The sequence below is a fragment of the Acinonyx jubatus genome, chromosome D3, assembly GCF_027475565.1.
Source record: "Acinonyx jubatus isolate Ajub_Pintada_27869175 chromosome D3, VMU_Ajub_asm_v1.0, whole genome shotgun sequence".
NCBI lineage: Eukaryota > Metazoa > Chordata > Mammalia > Carnivora > Felidae > Acinonyx > Acinonyx jubatus.
Window position 1 is genome coordinate 1,962,285 of NC_069392.1, and position 23,315 is coordinate 1,985,599.

Here is a 23,315-nt window from a genome sequence, read left to right on the forward strand (position 1 = left end):
CCCAGGGCTCATGTACCTGTGAGTTTAGACTCTCAACATTGAGCGCCTCTCCGTGGTTTTTCGTGTATTTGGATTTAGTCGTACCTGAGACAACCAGTACGTAAAGCGGGAAAGTAAGCTGTGTTCCTGTTTCTACACTCCACCTGGGAGGTGCATTATCGTTCTGAGTAGATTTTTTTTTCTTTAATGTTTGTTTATTTTTGAGAGACACAACACGAGCAGGGGAGGGGCAGAGAATGAGGGAGACACAGAATCCGAAACAGGCTCCAGACTGAGCTCTGAGACCTGATGTGAGGCTGGAATCGACGAACTGTGAGATGATCTGAGCCGAAGTCGGACGCTTAGCTGACTGAGCCACCCAGGCGCCGCTGAGTAGGTTTCTTAAACATAAACGTGTATATTGAGATGCCTGGAGCCACCACTAAAAGTTACATAAACATTTATAGCCGAACATTCAATAGATACGTTGAAGTAAAATGCTGGAAACCGTCCAGACAACCCACAAGAAGACAGGAAAGGGGAAGTAGAATAACGAAAAGGACAGAAAAAATATAAACAGGTAATAAAATGGTACACTTAAAACACACTGGTCGTTACATTAAACATAACTCTGGGTAGGTCCCCTCGAATTAAATACTTCATCCGGTCGTCGCCACAGCCTTGGGAAGGCGGGTTTTTTTCTCTCCATTTGATAAACAGGCGTGTTGGGGCCCAGGGAGGCCCCTTCCCGAGAGCCCCCTGCGTGCAGTCTGGCTGACCGTACCCTCCGCCTGCCGCAGTTGGGGCCGCTGGGCACCGAGAGGAGGGGCCCAAACTACTCTGCTCAGGTCGAGTGCCCCTGTCCCTGTGTCTCTGCCTCCTCTGGGGTCCCATGGGGAGCGGGGGCCAGTCCGCAGGACTAAGGACACGTGGGGAGTGGGGAAAGTACCAGGGTTTTGTCAGAGGGGCTTCCCCACCTCCCAGTGTTTTGCAGCACGAGACTCAGGTCCTCCGGCTAAGACCCGTCTCAGCTCCCAGAACATACGCGGCTCTGTGTCCGTGCTGGTTCTTGTCATGAACGAGTCTGAGTTGCAGAGATGGGACAGGACGTCACAGGACCCGGGGGACAGACAGCTTCAGGTGCTTCCCCTTCCTCACGTCTGAAGACGTGAGCTCAGGAGATGCTGCTCTTCTCGCCGCCAGGTGTTGTGTGGAAAGAGAGCGTGTGCAGAGATGCCACCTTATTGCCACTGTGCATCCGGGAGCCCGAATGTGGTGGTCAGCACGTCGCCGGTAACTCTCGTGGAGGGAAATTGGTGTTTCCGTAACTTCTTTGCGCAGGCAGGGTGGACCCGGAGCAGAAGACGAATCCGACTCTGCCCTGACACCGAAGGGATAGCGCGGTTTACTCCACGCGTGATCGCGCTGTCTGGCGTCCAGGCTCCCGCTGGGAAGGCGGGCCACTTAAGTGCTGGCGCTGATGTCGACATCGAGCTGTAGCGTCGCCACCTGAGAAGTAAATCGCGCCACAGGCAGAGCGCTTTCGACAGGCGTTTCCTGCTGTGGCGAATAACCCTTGGTACCTTCTAGATGCGAAACGTTCCGGTGGAACGCAGCACGTGGCCTTGCCGTTGGGAGGCTGTTGGTAAAAGGAAGTGAGGGCAAATATTGGGAATTTGGCGGGAGCTTTGTCTTCGGGGGAGGGCCGGGGTTTTCAGACTCCGTGAGAACTCGTGGCCCCTAGTGCTCCCAGGGACGGCCAGAATCATCTCGGCTCAGGAAACGGGAGGGGTGAAAGTGTGAACCGTCTCCCGGGAGACGTGCACGTGGGTCCAGCGGCCTGAGAGCTTCGGAGGCGGTGCGTGCAAAGGGCTCCCTCGGCTCCTCTCGCAGGGAGCCTCCCACGAGCATGGGAGGGTCCCTTGGGAAGCCTCCTGGGGAGCGGGGAGCTGGGCTGTCTGGGTTCAGGTCCTTGCTTGATCATTTCCTTGCCGGGCCACGTCGGGCAGGTTGCTTCACCTCCCTGGGCCTCAGTTTCCTTCTCTGTGAATGGGAGTGAAAATACTGCCTGCTTCGGGGGTGGTTGTGAAGAGGCAGTGGGCCGTGTGTGTGAACCGCTTAGCACAGCAGTCCTTCCAGAACTTGTGCTTGGCTACGGCGAGGATGCCGATGTCTGGGGCTGGGAAGACCAGGCCGGCAGTCTGCTTGCAGAGACAAGAAGGGCGTATCTGCACGATCTACAGTACAAGGAGGGCTTGGTTGCTGTCCCCCTGGGTCCCTGACCTCCAGTTTATACTCTTTCTGCTGCAGAGACGGTGTCAGTTACTTCTGGAAAGCTCCTTTGGCTCTCTGGCTGTTTCATACCCCAAACAGGGAATTGAAACAGCCCCAAAGCTGTCATGATCCACCAGCTGTCTCTTTATTTTGAGAAGCAAGACTAAAAAATCATGAAGCGTCAGTGCATAATGTGAGACATTATGAAATTAAATTTTGTGGCAGCCGTAAATGCTGTTGAAAAATATTTTAGTTTGGACAATTTGGGGTAAAGTTCACCGAAACTTATGTCAGATACTTCGAAGAAACAAAAGAGGAAAAGCATTAGTTTGTAAAGTAGGAAATAGGAGAGTGGTTAAGCTTCAGGCATGGCTGAATCACGGTGCTCTGATGAGGTCACCAAGAATAGTCTGTCTTTGTCTTTTGTTGCTGCTTGCTTCCGTGTAGGTCCAGAGAAGGTGAACTTTGATTGGACCTGGGGCACAGGTGGGTGTGTGAATAGTTAGGGGGGAAGCAAACCCCTGGGCACAGGGACCACCCTAATCGGAGTCAGGGAGGCGGGAATGGCCTCGAAGTTGTTCCTGGGACACCAAAGCTGGCCGCCGTGGGGGCACTCGGCGGCCTGCCTAGGGGCTGATTGAGAAGCCTGAACGGTAAGGGAAACGGGGAAGGCCACGATGTCAAAGCCGCTCGTCTGTCACCCGCCTGCCGAGGTCTCCGTAGAAACCGGGAAGACAGAGGCGAACAATAGACCCGAAGACGTGTGTGCTTCCCTTTTACCTCGTGTCTGGAACGTCAAGTATTGAGTCGAGGGGTGACGTCAGAAGTGAAACGGGAATGTGTTTGTGGCTGTCCCATTTGTTTGTAGCCTTCGAGAAAGTGAGACTGGCGCAGAAGTAGAAGGGCACGAAGCAGATGAGAGCCGCCACGCAGAACGTTGCAGATGGCGTGTGTGGGGCAATGATACCGCATATGTCCCATTCGAGGTGGTGCCGATGATGCGCTGGGAGTGAGGGTGGTGCCGCGTCACGTCACGTGCAGAGTGGTGCCGGAGACCGCCAGCGGCGCGGGCGGGGCCGCAGGGGAGGGGCTCCCACACAACCTTGGATTCTGGATGCTGAGGGCCAGGGATGCCGCTAGGCCCTGCGGGTATCAGTCGACCGAGGTGTGTCCGGCAGCCTCGGGACCTCAGCACAAGGTGGGAGGAGGGAGGACAGAGGGGAAACGTACAAACGCAGTCCTCTCTGGCCGGGATAAGTACTGTGGGGGGGGGGCAGCCACGGGGGGACACGGGCCAGCATCTCAGGCGCTGGGAGTGGTACGCTCTGTGGTGTGCGACGGCGAGCTGGGGGGGAGGCCAGTGTGGCCGACGCAGTGAAGAGGGGGAAGTAAGACGGGAGGCAGAGAAGTGGTCCTGTCACAGAGGAGCCCGTCGGCTGCGGGAAAGAGTTTGGGTTTTGTTCTGGAAGCCTCTGGCACCCACTGAGTGCTTCAAACAGGAGCAGGTGCGTCAGGGTCCCCCGGAGAAAGAAGCGACCGGATATTTATAAATCTGCGGATGTGAGAGATTTAGCGTAAGAATTGGCTCACGCGGTCACGGAGGATGAAAAGCTCCTTGATCTGCGGTCCACGAGTCTGAGTCTGGAGGTGCGACTGGAAGTCCCGAGCCGAGTCTGGAAGGAGGAGACCCAGGAGCACAGGTGTCCGAGGGCAGGAGGACGGATGTGTCTCCACACAGGCAGAGAGAGCGAATTGGCCCTTTGCCACCTTTTTGTCCTTCAGGGTCCCCAGAGGGGTGGATGGCGGGATGGGCTCCTTTCCTCTCCCACCCATTCATAATGCCAGTGTCTTCTGGAAACCCCTCCCAGAAGCGCCCAGATGGAACGCTTCCCCAGCTCTCTGGGCACCCCTACGCAGTCGGGTGGACACATAGAGCCGTGGAGTGACTTCTGTCCTGGAGAGCACACCTGGTCTCGCTGGGGGGGGGGGGGGGGGACAGGAAGACCAGCTAGCCGTGTGTGTGGTTACGACCCAGGTCAGAGGTGACGGCGTCTGGCCTGGTGGTGGCGGATATGGAAGATCATGTAAACGGAAGGATCTCGCAAAGCTCTGGATGTTGAGTGGGAAGGGACAGGAGACCAGGGACGACAGCCAGCTGTTTGTCTGGAGAGACAGATGGATGGTGGTGCCATTGCCGAGATGGGCAGCCTGGGGGGGGGGGGGAGGAGGAGGGTGGTTTGGGAGAGAAAACCCAGAACTCAGTTTTGCACAGGCTAAATTTGAGATTCCTCCTGTCCGTGCACGTGGAGAGGGTGAGTGGGCAGTGGGCTACGAGCAAAGACATAAGCGTTTCCTTTGGAAGCGTGAGCTTATAAATGGCAAGTCCAGCTGTGATGCGGGACGGCCACACGGGAAGGAGTCTGGCGGCCCCTCCTGTGTTGAGGGACCACGCAGGAGGGAGGCAGGCGGGCAGGCGTGGGGCTCCGGGCAGGAGCGGAGTGGGGCCGTCCTGGGGGATGTCAGGGGGGAATGTCAGCAGAGGGGTAAGGAGCAGGGAGCGAGGGAGTGGATGCCTCTGGAGCTGCATCGCTGAGAAGGGAGGCAGCCGGGGGGGGGGGGGTTGAAGGGACACGTGCGATCCGAGTTCCCGCCACTGTGTTCTCCTGCCGTGGCATCACGGTGAGCCTCAGACGCCGTACCCGTGAGGGACACGTGTTTGTCTGCACGTGTGTGTTCCGGACAGCTCCTCCAGCTGACTGGTTCATCAGCCTGACACGCGTGGAAGCCCTTTCTGTCCCCGTGGTTTTCGTGCCCTGGGCGTCCAGGCAAGAAGCCCACGGAGGGGCCACGGCCCCGCCTCACCCCGTGACCCCGCACCCCGCGGCCGCACGCTCGGACCACCTCCGTGTTCGCTCCGTGTTTCTCGCGAAGCCTTGAACCCTCGTAAGCAAAGTGGTTTCCTCCTTCCACTAATCACTTCCTTCCCGGAGCTAAATAAAGATTACAGAGGCCGCACGTGGCCGTGCCGATTCCAAAATAAACAGAAGCGCAGAAATTAGCTGGAACAATGGTGTCATTAAACAGCTGGGTAATTGTTCATGCAAAGCAGGTTGGCTCCGGGAGCCTAAAAATGCTCCCGAGCCCGAGCCCCCGGGTGGAGTTTCACAGTGGAGACGGCTCTTGGTAGCGGCCCCAGGCCAGGAAAGGTCCGTGAGTAGGCGCAGCTGTGACTTTGAGGCCTGACACCCCCGGGAAGGGCTTCAGGTGCTGCCGTGGCTGTGCTGTGTGGCCCTGGGCAAGTTGTTGGGCTTCTCTGGGCCCGTTGGCTGCCGCCAGCATCAGACGGGGCGGTGTGAGCACAGCGAGTGCTCTGTAGACGGCGGCGAAGCTGGTTCTCGGCCACCGTCGTCTTAGCGGTGCCGTGGTCCCAGCCGCTTGTCCCGTGGGAAGAGGCCCTGCTCCCTACAGGCTCCACGGTTCCCTGTGTATCTGGAGCTGCCAGGGCGGCGGCCCGGGGCTTAGGGCCGCGCCACGTGCACGAGGTTGGTGGGGCCGGATGGGGCTCAGTGATGCTCCGGGAGGCAGGTGACCCGGGACGTTGTCAGGCGCTGCTCCCCACTCGTGAGACGTGCGCAATAGCTCTGAGGGGCGGAGGCTGGCTTGTAACTGACTCATCAACACCAGTCACGTCACTTCTCGGTAATTGGCCGCTGACAAACGGCTGATGCTCGTGAGTAATTAATCCAGGAGAAGAAAATGCACGAAGTGGTTAAATCACCAGCCCAAGCTCAGAGCTGGGATTTGAACCCTGGCAGTGTGGCTGTTCAGTGCCGCGTGCTGCCCATTTACTGCCCCGAAATGCAGAGGCGGGTCTGCACTGCCACCGCGATATCTGTGCTGTCCCCACAGGCACCTGCCAGAGATGCTTGGAAAGTTCCAGCAGCTGGGAGGAGGCCAGTGTGGCTTCACCAGCAGACAGTGCCCAAACCCGAGATTCCCAGGCTCCCTCGAGCCTGACTTGAACCCCGGACGGCCACTTGCCAGCTGGGTGATGAGCGAGGACAACCTCCCCGTGCCTCAGTTTCCCCCGTGTAGAATGGGGCCGGTGATAGTGCCCGTCTCCTAGAAGATTAGGAGGATTACAGGGCCCACGTCACCCTAAAAGGCTCAGAACCAGACCCACCGTGGTGGCAGAGATCTCTAACGTCTGGCTGTCGCTCACGGGAGATGGGGGAGGAATTCGCCTCAGCTCGCGCGCCCATGGCATCTGAAAGAGAAGGGAGGGCAGGGGGGAGGGCTTGCTGGCATCCCAGGAAGGGGAGGGGGCCGGGACAGCCAGAGCGGGACTCCCAGCCCCCGCCCCGACCTCACCCTGTCCCCCTGCAGCACATGCGCGAGGCCGCGGAACGCCGGCAGCAGCTGGAGCTGGAGCATGAGCAGGCCCTGGCCGTTCTCCACGCCAAACAGCAGGAGATCGACCTGCTGCAGAAGGTGAGCGGAGGGCGCGCCCGGGGCGGGGGGCGCAGGGGGGCACGGGGCGGGGGGGCTGCCCACCCGAGTCTCCCTCCCAGGCCGGCAGAGAGCGGCTCCCCTCCTTCCCGCTGCGGGGATGTCTCGGGCATCTGTACTCCCGAGTGACCCAGGTTCCTGTGCTTGCCCGCGAACACGCGATGCTGGCAGGCTTGTGGGGAAAAGCACGCTCCCGTGGCGGCTGCGGGTGTGAGTGGTTTCAGCCTTGGGCACGAGCAGCCTGCCAGCGGCGGTGATCTTGACCCTGCGACCTTCCATTCAGGCAGAATGCCCTGTTCAAGTCCGTTTGTTTGTTTTTTCCGCACTGCTGTGTGGGCTGGGGGTGGGGAACCCCCCTCCGAGGGCGGGGGTTTGCACTGTGGTACACCCGGACTGTGGACCAGGACGGCGTCATCTTGAAAGGAGTAATTCAGGTTTACATCCGCTGCGTTGGGGATAGTTTTGTGATGTGTCTGTCTCAGGGCAGTATTTACAGCATGGTCTTATTAGCGGAGGAAGAGAGAGGGAGAGAGCACAAAGACGGAAGAGAAAGAGAGGTTAAGAAACGAGGAGGAAAAAGAAAAAACAGAGGGGAGGACTGAGCAGATCGGGGGGCGTCCCCGCCTCATCTTCGTCACTGGCGATGGTCCTCGTGTCTCTCTCCACGTGGGGCTTGGGGTCCCAGGGCTGGGCCTCGTTTCCTTCCCGAGGCCCCGTGTCCCACCCGGCCGGCGATGGGAAGGAATCTGCCGGCACGGCCTCTCCCCGCGGAGCCTGGGAGCGTGCTTCGCACCAGATGGGGAACTCCCGAGGCCGCTTCTCCACTCGTTTATTGGGACCACGTGTCGAGGATAGACGTCACGAAGCCGGTGCTGATGGGGACGGTTGGCCGTACTGCCTGCCGTGATACGTTGGCCGGCGCACCGAGAAGCGACGTTGCGTCACACACCGTCCAGAAAGGTATCGCTCGTGGGCGTCCGGGCAGCGACATTGCTCTCTCCTTTGCTCTCCGCACGGAAGGGACTTCGGGTGCCTGGACACAGCTGCCCTGCTGGCACCTGCTCCCCACAGCCCCGGAAGCCGCGGCCCTGGCCCGGCGCCTCCTGCACACACAGTGAGCCTGCGGAAACACAGACATCCTGCCAGGAGGGCGACGGGTCGCTTTTTCTCAGCAGCGCATTCTCCGGGAGCCTGGAGTTTTATTTACGAAGCATCTGATGCCAGGGAACGTGCACCAGGGCCGGTCCTGTTATTCCTCTTCCCCGGCACCTCGTCCACATTCCTGTGTCCTTCCCCTGCATTCATCTCAGTCTCTGTTTTGGACCCACTGATGCCTCACCAGTGGTGAGAGCAGAGGAAGAGAAACTCGTGCAAAGCACGGTGCGGATTTTGTAACTTCCTACCGCTCTGAGTGTTAGAGCATTTGAAGAGCAAGGTCTTGAGGGCAGGGCTCCGGGCAGGGCCCCACCAGCATGAAGCTTAGGTCAGTGGGAGGCATGGGTCGTATGAGTGCTCGGGTCCCCTGTGCCCCGGGGAAGGAGGCCCCAGGAGGACACAGGTCATGCCCGGCAGGCAGGGGGCGCATCCCTGGCAGGTGCCACCGAGCCCCGGGTGCTCTGCAGGAGCTTGACCTCATTCTGAGGCAGAGGGTTGAGGCAGGGGTTAGCGGGTCTGATGCACCCTCCTCGAGCATCGCGCTGGGGATTGGTGTGTGGAGAGGCAGGGAGGCCCGTCAGCCGCGGCCATGAAACCTGGTGTCCGGGACTGGGGCAGCAGCTGCAGAGGGGACACGCAGACACATCCCAGTACCAATCAGGAGGGTGACCGGTCTGCTCATGGGCCGTGGTAGGAGGGGGAGGGGCGTGCGGGGATGTCCAGGCTGGTCTGGGCCCGTTGGGCTTCAGACATCGGTGTGGATCTGGAGAGAAACTGCCGTGGCTGATGTGGTTCTGGACGTGCTGAGACCCAGGCTCAGGTGCATCACGATGGGAGGAGGGGCTCCGGGTTGTACGTGGAGGAACAGCCGTGGACGTCGTGACACCCTCAGGTGACCCATCATCTGTGTTTTCATTTTCTGGGAAAAAGACCGTGGAGGGGGCATTTCCTTTCCACATAAACATCGCAGGGCCGCAAAGACCTTGTGGACAGGCTGGGCCAGTGTCGGGGGCGGGGAGGGGGGCCACCGGGGCTGGGAAGTCGCGGGGTCACATGTCACAGGAATGAGAAAGGGCTAAGGAAACAAATGGCGTCTCTACCCTAAAGGAGACCGGGGACGGTGTTTAACAAGAGTGATCTCGGTTCGAGCCTGTCACGACCCTACAGTGTGTACCATCATCATCCCATTTCGGAATCGAGGAAGTTGAACTCCGTAGAGGTCAAGGAACTTGCCAAATGCCGTATGGCTTGTAAGCAGTACAAACGATTTGCGCTGAACCCGCCAGGGCCGGATGCTGCCCCGTAAGGCTCAGGGCCGACTGAGGTCTGGCTCTTGTCCCCCTACCGCAGTAAAAGTACCAGAACCATCTGCGGTCAAGGCTGAGTCCCGGGAGACGGCAGAGTGGTTTGGGTGTCCTGTCTGACTACAGCTCCCCGGCTTTCTTGAGCCAGCTCCCCACCGGACGCCCACCTTCCTCTTGCCGATGAAGTGGCTCTCGCTGTCACCCACAGAGGGACGTCTTGCCAAGGGCCGGTCCTCTGTCCTCATCCTCTCTGACCCAGAGCAGTTTTGGGTGGTCCATCCCTCCCTGCTCCAGGACACCACCCTCTGTGGTCATCTTCCATCCACACGGGTCCCCCATAAACATCCCGGGTATTCCCCACAACTCGGCCCGCAGACCACATCTCTCCCGTCTATGCTGGCTCCCGGGGCGACCCCGTCTGGTCCTGGGGGTCTAAGTACTGACTGTGTGTCAGCTGCCACACTAGCTCTCCACGCTGGCTTGTGAACCCACTGCCTTCATCCAGCCCTCCTTCTGACCCCTCGGTGCCTCGGCACAGATTCCAAGTTGGACGGCGGCCTTGGCAGGACCTGCTCTTCACCTGCCCTGCCCGGCTCTGCAGATGGCGGGGTGTCCTTTTGTGCACGGCCTTGCCTTTTCCCTGGAGTTAGTTGGCTCTTTCTGTTGGTCTGCTTAGTCCTGTGTGTCCGCCCTTCCCTCTCCCCCAGACTCTCTGCCAGAGCTGCCAAAGTCCTCTCGGGATGGTCACCCGTGGGGAGGCGCTAACCCCACTCGCCCCAGGAGTCTCCTGCCTGGAGCCCCAGCCTCCCTCCACCCACACCGGTTTCTCCCGGGGATGCAGAGCTGGGCCTGGGATGCCCTTCGCCCGCATCTGGGGGCCGCCCTTCACACCTGTCTCTGCTTTGTCGGATGGCCTGCTGTCCTGGATCCTGCCGTGTCCCTTTCTTTGCTGGGCAGCACGTGTTGGGGGAGGCAGGTGTATCATTTCCCTGGAAACACGGCGGTGCCTGGAGGCTCACGCGTGGCTTCAGCCTCACCTCTGGCGGGGACCCGGGACCCACACCTTCCCTGGGGTGCCTCCCTCCCCCTGGAAGCTCAGCTCCTCCATCTGCCCAACGCGGTGCTTGAGAGAAGGAAGTGGAAACGTTGTCGAATCAACAAAAGCGAGATTCAAGTGCCCAAGACTGTCGGAGTGAGAATCTGGGTACGGTAAGGCCATCCGGCCGGCCCGTGGCTCTGGTAGCTGGGTGGAGGCAGACTCTAAAAATACAAAAGGCAGCCGAGTAGGGCACAGCCCCGTCTCCGGGCAGCCAGGGGCCTGGGCTCTGCTGTGGGACACCTGTCCTGGAAATCAGGGGGCCAAGAGCTCAGTCCAGAATCCTTGCTTTCATCCATTCAACGGACAATTCAGGAATCATCAAGCACCTTGCGTCGGTGATGTTTCAGGGGCTAGTGACACAGTAGTGAGGGAGGCAGGGTGTGAAGAGGCCAGGGACAGCGACACTGAACGTTCTAAATGTGCAAAGTCCTGTTGTGCATGGATGATGGAGGACCACCGACTGACCCTCACCCACTGCCCGGGAGGCCTGCTTGCCTCTCCTGAGTTCCGGCTCCTGGCCTCCTCGTCTCCCGCGACCCCTGCTTCCCTTGCCAGGCTGCGGCCACGCTGGCCTCTCTGTTCTTGGCCACACCAGATCGGCCCCCTCTCAGATCTCCGCCTAGGATGTCTGGTCCCTGGATGATGCAGAGCTGGCTTACCTTTGTGCCTGAAGTGTCTGCCCTGCCAACTTGCCTGAAACGGGCTCCCCTCTCTGCCCCAGCCCCCATGGAGCGATGTGTCATTTGCTCACTGCCATAGACTTGCCGATCGTCTGTCTCCAGAGAGGAGTGTCTGCACTCCCAGAACACCACCCCGCACGTAGCAGGTGTTCAGCAAACATGGCCAGCGAGGCGCTGAAGGCACTGGACAGGGAAAGAGCCATGATCCGTAAACGCCTGTGGAAGGGATTGCTGAGACGTGGCTCCACCCTCCCCACGACCTGTGAGCGTCGGTCCCCCAGAGGTCTGGTTCCCAGACCCCGAGCCCTGTCTAGGTGACCGGTGCCCAGACCCCAGCCTCTCGGCTGCTTCAGACTTTGGAATTCTTGTGCAAGTGACGTCCTTGCCTGATTACAGTAGCCGTGACAATAGTCTAAGGGTTTTAACGTATTTAAAATTCATCTGTAGACCTGACCGATTTTCCTGTGGTTCAGAGCTGCTCCCACATGTGAAACGGTGGCTTTCCCTGCGCTGTCACCGGATTGTGCCATGAGAGAAGCTGAGCCCACCATGTGCGTCGTGACCCGTGCTTTGCCTACGGTCTGAGTGCTTTTCCTGGATGCTTGGGATCTCGCTGTTGTGGATGACAGAGGATCACAGACTGACCCTGACCCTGCGTTCAGTCAGTGGGGCCCCTGCTCCAGTCCCGTGTGCTCCCGCAGTGCACGCGCGGGGTACCCGTGTCTGTTCATCCGCTTCCTCAGCTCGGATGTGAGGCTCCTTGTAGCCCCCACCCAGTTCTGTGACTGCCGGCCCCTTGTCCGCAGCAGCCGCGATGCCCTCACCTGCCACATCCTCACCAGCACCCGCCAGTTGCCCCGGTGACTGGACGTCAGGTGCGCGGTCCGTCCCACCCAGGGTCCAGACCTTGACCTCAGCACGTCTGCACCTCTGTGCCTCCCTCGAAGCCAGCGCACGTGCCGCCGTGAGAGCCTGCTGCCCTGGACGCTCGGTCCGCAGGGCGACAGCCCCCTTCCTCTGACAGCGGGCCCCTGGGCCCCTCTCCAGAGTCACCATGTTCTGTAGGAGACGGTGCCTGCGTGAAGGTCGCAGCTTCCCCGCAAGCTCACGGTGGCCCCGAAATGAGCTTCGCTTAAGCTGCTGCTTAGATGTTTTGAGAATTCAGCGCTGCCAATTTTAACTGTTAATTTTAACAATCTATTCTGATTGCCCAAATGGCCCAGCTCGCGATAGCCTATGAAAACGAACTCCTGATTCTCTCTCGAAGCCGGAAACCGAGTCATTACCACAAACTTGGCGGAGTTTTCACAGACCGCCTTGGGGTTTTTTGTTATTTTTCATCGTGCCAGTTGGAAACTATCTTTGACTCAACTGGCTCAACGGTGGGGTTATTTATATAATCTCTGTACGTTCTCCGGATGGCTGTCTCTTTTACCCCGTTTTGTTATTTATCGAGGCTCTCATTTCTGCTTTGAAAGGAATGGTTTTCAGCCCTCTGAAGATTGCACCGAATTCAAGAACAGTGTAATTAATCCGGGAGTCTATTCGCTGCCCCAGCTCTTGAAGCCCCTCCTGGGGCATTGGCGCCCACGAGGTGCCTGTGGGTGGAGTCGGCAGGAACCTCAGGCTGCTTCGTGGTGTCCGACGTGCCGGGAAGCCGGGCTCCCGCCTCCTCCTGAGAGGCTGTTAAGATAACACTGTCTGGATTCCTTGAGATGTTGGGTGGCCCAGCCCCATTTACTCTGCCAGCGCCTGGAGATGACGTTGCTCTAGAACCGAGTTCTAGATGCGAATCTCAGCTGAACACATGGATCCTTCACTAGTGCTCGAAATTCTGAGGCAGGTGCCTGTAGTGGCGGGAGATCAACCTCTCCAAAGACCCACTTCTCAGTTCCTTTGGGAATGAACCCAGTGTGAGGGGGCATCCGTGCGGCCACAGCGGGTGGGGACAGGCTTTCCCTCCCGGTGTGGGATTCAGCCTCGGGCTCTCACCGAACCTCAGTGCTTCCAGCTTTAAAGCGGGAAATGTTGTATTCTCAAACGGCTGATGGTTGTGTCCCTTAGGACTCTTGGTTTTGAGGGACAGAAAACAGAAAGGGAATCTTAGTCGAACACGCAGCTGAGATGGGCTTTAGACGCGGCTGGATCCAGCACGCTCCTGCCTTTGCTGTCCTCTGCACTGGCTTCATTTTCGATGTCCAGCTGGAGGCCACTGGCTGCTGCAGCCTCGCCCCTCATGTTGGCCCGACAGCTGTGGCGCTCCACACTGTCCTTGACTCCAGCTCGGGTCCAGCAGGCCTAGAGTGTCTGTCCCCTCTCCCCCAGCATCCCCAGGCAAGGCGTCTTTGCTGTAACCTGGCTGCATACCTGCCCTTAAACAACCAGTGGAGTCCAGAGCTGTTATGCTCACGGTCCGGGGGCTGTGGCCCCAGAGCACTCAGGACCCTTCCTAGGAGAGGGGGCCGTGAGTGCCGGGCAGGCAGGCGGCAGACATTCGCTGGCATCACGAGGCCAGACCCGGGTCCAGAGGGGACGAGGGACGATCACGTTACGTTTCGGTTTTGCGTGAACTCCCCACTTGGCTCAGGCAGCAGCCGTCCTGGGAAACTGGTTTAGTGAAGCTCGGAACATTTCTCATTCTGTGAAGCAGATGGCTTTGCTTCAAGTAATTTGAGGAGGCTGCCCCCGCCATGGGCTGAGCCGCCAGGAGCCTGCCAGATGCCCGGGGCCGCCGTCTCTGCCTGTCCTTGGGGCCCGGGGACGTTGTAGCTGACCTTCAGCTACCTGCGGGTCAAGTCTGCATGACGCTGAGGGCAGTGAAGGGCAGTGAAGGGCATCTGGGGAGACAGTGATGCCATCCGAGGTGTCAGGCAGGGTTGTCCTGCTCTCCTGGGTCCGGCCACCTTTTGCGTGTGGCCGCCTGTCAGGACCGGGGCCTTCGCCCTGTGCTCTGTCTGGCCCGTCCCTTCATTGCCAGATCGGGGCACGCTTTCTGGTTTTTGCGAAGAGCATCACGGCCGGCCAGAATTCCTTCCGTCTTTTCCGGAGGGGAGAGAACTCAAAACTGACCTAGCTCCTCACAACTGGGGGGCTTCTTAGGGGGGAAAAGGCAGTGACTCGTGCCTTGATGATCCAGACATTGATGCTGAGGGTCTTTTCTTTCCCCTGCTTTAAGCCTTGACTCTTTTCTCTTTTTGCTGTGAAAAGGCTCAGGTTGAAGCTAAGAAGAAGCACGAAGGCGCCGTGCAGCTTCTAGAGGTGAGTGCTGCGGTCAGCCGGCTGCCTTCGGGGGTGGGTGGGCTCGGGGACAGGCACGTGCACTCACGCCTCCCAGAAGCGGGCGACGGCTCCGAGCACCCACTGGGAGCCGGTCAGTAGCGCTGTGCACCTGTCCCTGCGTGGGGTCTGCACGCAGAAGCGGGCTGAAGCCACGTCCCCGTGGCCACACCGCCCGCCTCAGAGCCGGGGGCCTCAGATGTGACCTGCTGTCCCCTGCGGGCGCCTCTCGGGTGGCACATAAGGAGGATGAGGTCGCTCTCTCACACGGGAGTAAGGAGAGAGAGCAGGTGGGCCACTCCCCTGGGCTCCCTGCCTGCAGGTGAATTGTGCAGGGCACACTTTAGGGGACGGCGCTGATCCTGGGGAAGCGTTTGGCAGGTGGTATCTGGGGAAGCATTTGCAGAGCTAGGAGGGGGACGACGTAGGTGATGAAAGCGGTGACCGGCATCCGAGGTGCCGCCTCAGCACCGCCCCCAGTGAACGCAGCGTGGGGGCCTCTCTGCAGCCAGTCCTGCTGGCGCCGGGGGGCTGGGCAGCGAGGTGTGCAAAGTCCCACCCGCGTGGGTCCTGGGAGGAGTGACCACACCTCTGTCCCTCGCGTGGAGCCCCACAACTCCCCAGGAGTGGCGGATGGGCGGGTCTGGACGGAACTCAGACTCCCCCCGAGGCCCAGCTACCTGCACGCTCTGTGCGTGATAAATGGGAGTAATGACCATGCCAGGCCTCCCGCCTACGCGGACAGAGGTCAGACAGTTAGCGACTCCCTCGCTGCAGACGTACGGGCGTGGGTGACGTCGGGCCTGCCATCCCCAGGTACGGGACGCGGCTGTCCCCCGAGATGACCTCGTCCTTCACCCACAGGGGACCAGCGGCCACGGACAACCGCGTGCACACCTCTTACGTCTCTCACGTTGCCTTTCAACGTCTATTCCTCCCGCAGGGAAAGGTTGCTTCGCTACCATCCCGTGTATTAGAATTGATTTTTTGAGAGCGTCCATTAGCTAACGAGTATCTGGAGGGGTGAGTGTGACGAATGGCAGTGGGAGATACACAACCTGAGAGAATGGACACAGACCCCAAGTGGCCATGCTGCTCCCTGACAGATGATCTCCACCCCTGCCTGAACACCCCCCCGCCCCCTGCTGCCATTCACATCATCTCCTGGCCGCAGGTCTGCTTCCTCTGCCATCACCCGGAGCCCACTGATTTCATGTCTCTTGTTCTAACCCGCATTTGGAGCTGCCCGCCGAGGCCCGCCACCTGGCGCCGGTGGCCGTGCATGCTTTGGGATGTGGTAGCATCGTAACGTGCTTTGGGTTTAACGAATGGAAAAGGCCGTGCAGATGTGCTGAGAATCCTCTGTCTTCTTTTGTTCACAACACCTTCCTGTGATTGTGTCCTGCTTTGCGCTCCGCCCAGAACGCCTTGGACAGCATGCAGGTATTTGAGGGAACCTCGTGTCCCCGTGTGTGCGTGGCAATGCCTTCCGCGTGCATGGGGCGCCCACGGGTCCCTGGGCCGGCTCAACCCAGCTCTTCCTCCGGAGCCGGCAGCTGGAGGTTCCTCCTGGTGCAGTGGGGCTGGGGGCTCGGGGAGCCGCTTGCAGGGGGCTCCACGGGGGCCCCGGGGGCGCGAGCTCTGGTCTCGCACGTGTTGAGCAGGCCCAGCGAACCTGGTCTCCCGTTTTCCGCGAAGGCTGTAACGGTCAGGCTGGAAGGGCATGTCGGAGCCCCGATGACCACTGGGGGTGGGGGGTGGGAATTGGTGGGGCTCGTTCTGCCCTCGGGCCGTTCACGGGACCCGGGGCCCAGAGCCCAGAGCCCAGGATGCAGCTTCTCTGTCGGTCATCGGGGATTCGATCCTGGCCCCTGAACGCTCTGCCTTTGTGTTTGTGCTGGGGGCTTACCTTCTTCCGTGAACAAGCTGCCATGCTTCTCACTGACCCCCCTGCCACCCCCCCCCCCCCGGGGGAACACGAGGAGCCGCGTGTCCCTCTGATCAGGGTTTTGAGTGTTTTCCGAAACTCTGACTTGGATCGCGTATTCAGGGAAGGGACGCTTTTCCCACTTTGGGGGTGAGTGGTTCTCAGAGTGGGGTTCCCAGGCTGGCCGTGTCAGCATCACCTGGGGGCTTGTTAGAAATGCGGGTTGTCGGGTCCTGCCTAACCTGTGGAGTCAGACGCTCTGGAGGAGGGAGCCGGGAACCTGGGAGGGACCCAGTTCGGATGCAGCTGGCGTCTGGGAAGCATTGGTCAGCGTCTGCGAGGCTAGTCCGGAGCAGGGCAGCACGTTGGACCAGCCAGCCCTCTGGGGTCTTAGCCGATCCGTGGCTCAGCACGTTAGTGACCCGAACCTCCACCCCTTCTGCCCCCTCACCGTCACCAGAAGCGTCGACAAGGAACATCTGTGGCGTGCCACACGCTTGTGCTGGAACGTGTCTGTGTCCCTGGAGGGTCGCACGCTGGTCACTGCCGCTGGCCAGGTGTTCTACTCAGCAGAACAGCCCCCCAACCTCACCCAGTGAGACAGAAAACAGCAGTAGTAAGGATCGCCTCCAGAAACACGTTAAATAAAATCCCTCAGAACGCCGTCATGCTCGGAGCCGGTTCTGTGGGTGTCCCAGGCCCCGTTTTCTGATGAGTGAATGGCTAGGATGTTTGGGGACGGCAGGAGGGGAGCTGTGTCTATTCCCGGTCAGGACGTGTGCAGAGTCCCAGCACCCACAGAGTCGTCGGGACTGGCTTCGGGGCTTAGCAAAGATGGGTGTCGGGAGTTAATGCAGAGCAGAGCTTTTCCAGAATCCCGACAGAACACTCTGTACGCCCAAGAGCGGGTAGTGTCAGTTAATCCCTCCGTGAGGGAGTTCTTCAAGACACAGAAGCAAGAAAATATTTTAAAATCGATTAACAGTAATGACAGTAACAGCAGGGACTATAGCGTTTATTGAACACTTACTCTGTGCCAAGTGCCGTTCTAGGGATGCATCTAGGGACATCTAGGGCTTGGTGCACACGTTCACTTCATCTCCATGACAACCCAGGGGAAAATGAGGCACGGTCAGTTTAAGTGACTCGGCCAAGGCAAGCTAGTAGGAAGCAAAATCTGGACTCAAACCCCAGGAACTTGGTGCCGGAGCCCCACCCTTCAGCCGCTGCGTTGCAGCCTGGCTTCCCGGGACCTCCCTGTCCCATCCTCCCTGGGAGCCGGGCTCAGCTCTTCTGCCAGCAACACTGCGGCGAGAGTTGAGTCGTGAATTAGTTCACACAGTGCAGGACTCAGAAGCCCCGCCTCCCCTGGCGGGTGCGTCACAGCGGGAGACGGTCCCCCATACCACGTGGCCACTACCCGCCGGGCACCGGACCCGGTCAGGTGGCCACCGCTGGCATCCTCTTTACCGGTTGGAAATCAGGCACATAGACTGAGCCAACTGCTCGGGGATACACAGCTCGCAAGGGCAGAGCCGGGCTGCGAGGGCAGGCGGGCCCCCTGGTGGCACTGTCTGGGGCGGCCGAGGAAAGTGTGCAGGGGCGTGGCGCCCCTCCGTGGGGTGGGAGGGGACGGGCTCTGGGGTCCGTCGCAGGGGGGAGTCCCCCCCCCCCCCCCCCCCGCGATGAGCTTGCTCTCACGGGAGTCGGTGTGGTGCCGTGTGCTCTACATGTGCGTTTGGCTGCTTTGTGGCTTGTTCCTCCGGGGCATCTTCCTAGCGCCTCACTGCTTTGCCCCCAGCTTGCTGGTCGTCCTCTCCGGGATGAGGCATCAGATGGCCCGTGACACCAGACACTCGTCACAGCCAGGAAGGAACCCTCGCGGGCTCCTTTCGTCCCTGGGTCGCATCTGGGGAGACTTTCCAGAGCAGACCGCGCTCCCCCAACCCAGACAGGCATGGGGTCCCTCCTAGAGGTGGGACCCAGCATCCGGGCTGTGTTGTGACTTTCCTGGGCCCCGTGAAAATATCAAGTGTCACGTTTTACGTATATTTGCGTGGGTGTAAAGAGGGCTATGGTCCAGGTTGGAGTCGTTCTTCCCGTATTCTCTTTACTCCTGGCTTTCAAGGAAACTAAAACGAAAACGTTTCCGCGGGTCCCTGAATGTGCCGGCACCGTGTCGCGGGGCCCTCAGGGAGGCGTCGTCACCCTGCTGGGCGGGTGTTAGGACACCTGGTTACTTGGTGACCCCGTGGCACTGAGTGCGCGTGTGGGTGAAGGAGCACGTGGGTTTGGTCCCGTCGGAAAGCCGGAGCTGGTTGTCAGCTGAAGCTTAAGGCCAGCCTCCCCAGCGCATCGCAGCCTCACGCTGCACACACAAAGGTCGTTTCCTGTCGGCGACACCCGCCGCCCACCTGGGAAGGCCCCCGGGAGTGCCCCGCCCGCGCTCCCTGCCTCCTGTGGCTGTGTCGTCCGGAGCACAGGGCTTCCTGGTGACTGCGGCAGGGATGGCTCCTACGTTCTCTTCTGTGTCCACTGTGCACCGGCCGTAGCCAGTGACACTTCGCCACAGGAGAAACCGGGACAGCGTCACAGGCCCAGGAAACGAAGCCGAACGCGGTTGAGCTGTGGCATCGTCCCTGCCCCGCCTGAATTCTAGAATCCTCAGGACGTCGGGGTTGTGATGCTGAAGCGTGACAGAGGATTAGCCACGTCGAGAATCTGAAGATTCATCATTAACGTTTTCCATCCTCCGTGTCTTTAGTAGAAGCCTCTTTGCCCCGGGAATCGTGGTCGGCTTGGGGTCTCTGCCCCCGCCGGAAGAAGCTTCAGCAGCCCCGTCCTCCTGAGTCTCCGCTGGAAGACGACGTGCGTAGGGACAAGGACGCCACGCTTGCTCCAACGGTGGGGAGTTCGGCTGCCCCGGGACTAACCCCCCGAGTCCAGCTCTGTGTCCCTGATGCCGCCTCTGCTCACTGTTGGTACCCCTGAAGGCGATTCAGGAGTTCCGAGGTCCCGCCAGCGATTGGTGCTTATCTGCCCCCGTAAAACCACGTGACAGAGGGTGTCTGTACCGAAGCAGGAAAACTCCAATGGTCCAGACCCACCAGCTTAGAATCCAGTGCGACTTAAGTTGGACAGTTGGGGAAACGCTCACTCGTACGAACCAAAGCAAATGTTTAAGACACTTGTGTTTTAGCCGTGCTGGGTCCACACACTGTAGGATGTAAGACCTCAACTGGAGAGACGGCTTCCCTTACCGGAGTCTCCCCTTGGCTACGACGCGGTTCGTTTCAGTGTCAAGATTGCATCATCCTGCAGAGGTTCTGGAACTCAGCCCGTCCACGCGCTTCTGTGGATTTTCCCATGGGCTCTGCTTGCAGGCAGGAGCCGACCCAGACGGGTATGAAACTGGCAGCAGAAGGCATTCCTTCATTCATGGGGTCACAGGGACGATGGCACTGAGTGTCCCCACTAATGGTGAAATCTAGGGGATTCTGATAGACTTGCATGGGCTCCAAGGTGCTGAAAAGAGACGTCTGGCTGGGGGGGTGGGTGTGTGTGAGGGGGCTTGGGTGACTGAGTTACTAGGATACCCGATCCCCCACCCCCAGCAGTGTCCGTGCTGAGGTTTTGCCCACGGAGGGTAGGTTTCTAGCTTCTGCAACGGAGTCCCCACCCTGCCCCCCAGGGTCTGACCTTGCAGTTTGCCACTGGGTTCTGGAACACGTGCTTTGCCCTATGTTATAGGAGAAGGCAGCGAGGCCCACTGAGGCTGTGTGATTGACTTGCCTCCAGGTCCCCCGTGAGTGAGCGGGGGCCCCCCCCGTGAGTGAGCGGGGGGGTCCAGAATCTAGAGCGAGCTCAGAGCCTGGACTCAGAGGCCTGACCTCGTCCGGCCACTGCCTGGTGGTGTGACCCTGGCTTTTGCGCACCTTGGCCTTACTTCCTTACTGTGCCTTGGGCTCCTACCTCCTTACCCCGTGGGTCCCCCTGACGGCCCGCGAGAATGCGTGAGAGACCCCGGCAGCGCCTGGCACGCAGCAGGCGTGTGGCGCTCAGAAACGGCTCCCGAGTCCTGTTTGCACGTCAGGACGCCACACACAGCCGCTGCTCCCAGGCTGCCTGCAGCGCTCCCTGGTTTCGCCTGCTGTTCTGATGATCCACGGCGGCCCTGCTCGGACGCCGGTGACCAGGCACGGCACCCCGCGTGGCTCTCCTTCACGAAGCCCGAGCGCCAGACGTGAACTACCCAGTGGCCGAGCTGGGCCCGCTAGCGATCGTGCTCGTGGTGTGTTTCCGTCATCTTTATAAATACCCGCATCCAAATGTGCAAGTCGCTGCGTTTCTTCCAGGGATAGTTGACTTGCCTGATGACTGTGCCATCTGTTCCTGCCGCAGTCAGAACACAGCCGCTTCTGAGCGGCCCCCACTCCTGATGCCTGCAGGTGGCCGGCTTCCTGGGAGGCCACCCACCCGGGAGGCGACAATGCCCTGAATCCTGAAATAAATACTTTTGTTCAAATACGCCAGCCGGGCGGATCAGCGGGGTCACTGCTGCCTTCCTGTTTGCGGGGAAGTGGTTCCTCCTGCTGGTGACTCTGGGACCCTCAGAGGCACCTCCCAGCCGCTGGCCCGCATCTGCCACCCGTGCCACCCCTGCCCCTATAGCCAGGCCAGAACGCTGTGCTCCCGGAAATCCTTCCTGTCTTCCGGGAGGGGGAGAGCCTGATGGAGCTTCCAGAGGGAGTGTCTTCCCGTGCAGTGCACGTTGGGTGTCACAGGTCCCCAGCTCCCATCTCCTCGCTGTTCTGAGTCTCCACCCACCCAGGCTATAGAGAACAGGCACCCGAAGCTCCTGGGTTCCGAGGGTTGACGTCCTGCTGCCCTACAGCCGTTGCCCTTGATGCCCGGAGGGGAAGCGAGGCCGGAGCGGGAGAGGCAGTTAGGCGTGGCCGGCTCGACTCCTCCGTTCTCTCTGGGAGCACCTGGAGGTGGGAGAGGCTCGGCCACCCCCCTACACCTTTACCCCAGGTTATGATGGAAGCAAGGCCCAGACCAAGTGGCCTCACGTGGACAGATGTGGATCAAGCAAATGCCCTGACAGACAGGCACAACACGGCACACCCGTGTTTGTCCTGTAGCCCAGCAACATCCTGTCTGCGCCATCAGGACCTTCTGCCATCAGCTCCCATGGAAGGTGTGCTCGAGGGAAGATGTCAGCCTGACGGAGCCTGGTCCCTGTGGCCTTGGGCAGTCAGACGTCCTCTGATCAGTATCTGGACGCAGGACCGTTTAGAGGCTTGGGGCCTGCAGTCTTATGCCCTGTTCGCTCGAGGGTGGGATGGTACCTTTAATGTCACCGGTAATTGTCTGTTTCTCCCATTCATTGTGCATAGGGAAAAGCTGACCATTTCATCAGGGTTGTTTCGTTTTTCCTGATTTGGGCCATACCGGTGAGCATGGCTGGCCGATAGAGGCACAGAGAGCAGACGTGTTCGGGACAGGTGGCTCCGGGCCACAGCCGTCCTAGCGTCATGCTGCCCACCCCGAGAAGGGCTTCTCAGTGGTGCCGGCCGATTGCCCTGGAGTAGAAGTCTGTGCTGTTCATCCAGAAAGACTGTCAGCTATCCATCTGACAGCCTGGAGCCCCAGACCCTGCGGGGGATCATCCTGTGGGCCACGAGGGCCACCCAGGCCAGCCTGAGCTGGTGCCGGGGACACTAGCCGGGAGTCATGGAGCCACCGTGCCGTCTCTAGATGGGACTCATCAGCCCGGACTGTTTGTTGGCCTCTGAGATACTTGTTGGCATTTAAAAACTGAGACATTTTTCATTATACTGAAGACTTTCTGTTGCTCTCGGGAGACAAAGTTTTGCCCATGGTGGGTCTGGACGGTGCTGAGTGGATGCAGACAGGACACTCATGCCCTGGTGCGCTGTGTCCCCGCCCCCCCCCCCCCCCCGACATCCCGCGGTCTTGCCCCTGCTCCCCTCCCCACTGGCATTCCCCGCCAGCCTCCGTGGGCGCCCCAGGCACCCCGATGCTCTGAGGTCTGCTCCCAGCAGAGCCGGCCGCAGGGGAGGCGGCGTGTCACCGTCCCCGTTGCTGAAGGGGACCCTGGACACAGGAACACACCCCGGAAGGAGGGAGTCACTGAGGGCCATTCTCAGGGGGCTCAGGTCCTGGGCCTGCCAGCAGCGGGTGCCAAGGACGCCGTGGTCACAGCGGCACAGGAAGGATGCTGCCACTGGGTGCCTCCATGTGCCCCGTCTCCCCGTGTGTCCGAGTCCTGCGGGGCCCGGCCAGGGGAGCTCGGTCGCCCTCCTCCACCTCTGTGCCCCGCCCTGTCCCGGAAACCCCAAGCCAGACAGCTCCAGCCGGCCCCACGTGTGTCTCAGGCGCCAGGATCCAGCGGCGACCCGTCAGGACCTCGGCCGCGCTCTGCACGCAACACCGTTCACGCGCCACTGAGATGTTCCTGGCGCCTGCAGGCCGCCTGCAGCATCATTTCGTACTTTCGTTGAATCTGCTCATTTTTAAAAACTTTTTATCTTGAAATAATTTGAGACGCACAAGAAGGTACATAAACCGCTACGATCCTTCCCACGTTCCCTTCGCCTGGCTCCCGGGGCCGTGACACACTCTCAGGCCCAGAGCCTGTGTTGGCGCAAGCCGGGCCGCCAGGCTACAAGCCGTTACGTGGATTTTGCCCGTTTCTACGTTCATCCTCTTCCCCATCTTCTTCCCCATCTCGTGTGAAGTTCCGTGGGGTCAGTTGTACGTAGAGATTCGTGTCGCCACCGTGGGAATAGGGATGCCCCATCGCCCCAAAGACACCCCCTCCTGGTACCCCTTGGGAGTCACGCCCTCCCACGGCCCCGGCCCCGACAACTGCTGATTTGTTGTCCGTCACTATGGCTTTGTCATTTCTAGAGTGTCACATAAGCGAGGAATCTGTTTGCTGTTTTTAGCAAGGTCACTTGTCACGTGCACACAGTGCTGAGGATTTGATCTGCCGGAATTTGTCGTGACGCACATGAAAATGAACTCACGGCCGTCTCAGTGGTGCTCGTGTTCTCCCACGAGCCACCTGATACCCCACACACCAG

General features: G+C 60.0%; 1 protein-coding gene across 24 annotated transcripts in view; it reads left to right on the forward strand.

Moving 5' to 3' along the window:
* The window catches only part of RIMBP2 (RIMS binding protein 2), a 218,550-nt gene that overhangs the window by 141,317 nt on the left and 53,918 nt on the right, over nucleotides 1-23,315 (forward strand). For 14 of the 24 annotated variants that reach the window (XM_053206401.1, XM_053206397.1, XM_053206398.1 and 11 more), the window contains 3 exons: nucleotides 6,640-6,744; nucleotides 14,208-14,258; nucleotides 15,699-15,719. In XM_053206401.1, the coding sequence (XP_053062376.1) occupies nucleotides 6,643-6,744; nucleotides 14,208-14,258; nucleotides 15,699-15,719 (174 nt within the window). In that variant the 5' untranslated portion in view covers nucleotides 6,640-6,642. Of the gene's footprint in view, nucleotides 1-6,639; nucleotides 6,745-7,256; nucleotides 8,143-14,207; nucleotides 14,259-15,219; nucleotides 15,300-15,698; nucleotides 15,720-23,315 lie in introns of those variants that run through there. The other 10 variants (XM_053206389.1, XM_027044275.2, XM_027044274.2 and 7 more) reach the window with 3 other exon arrangements.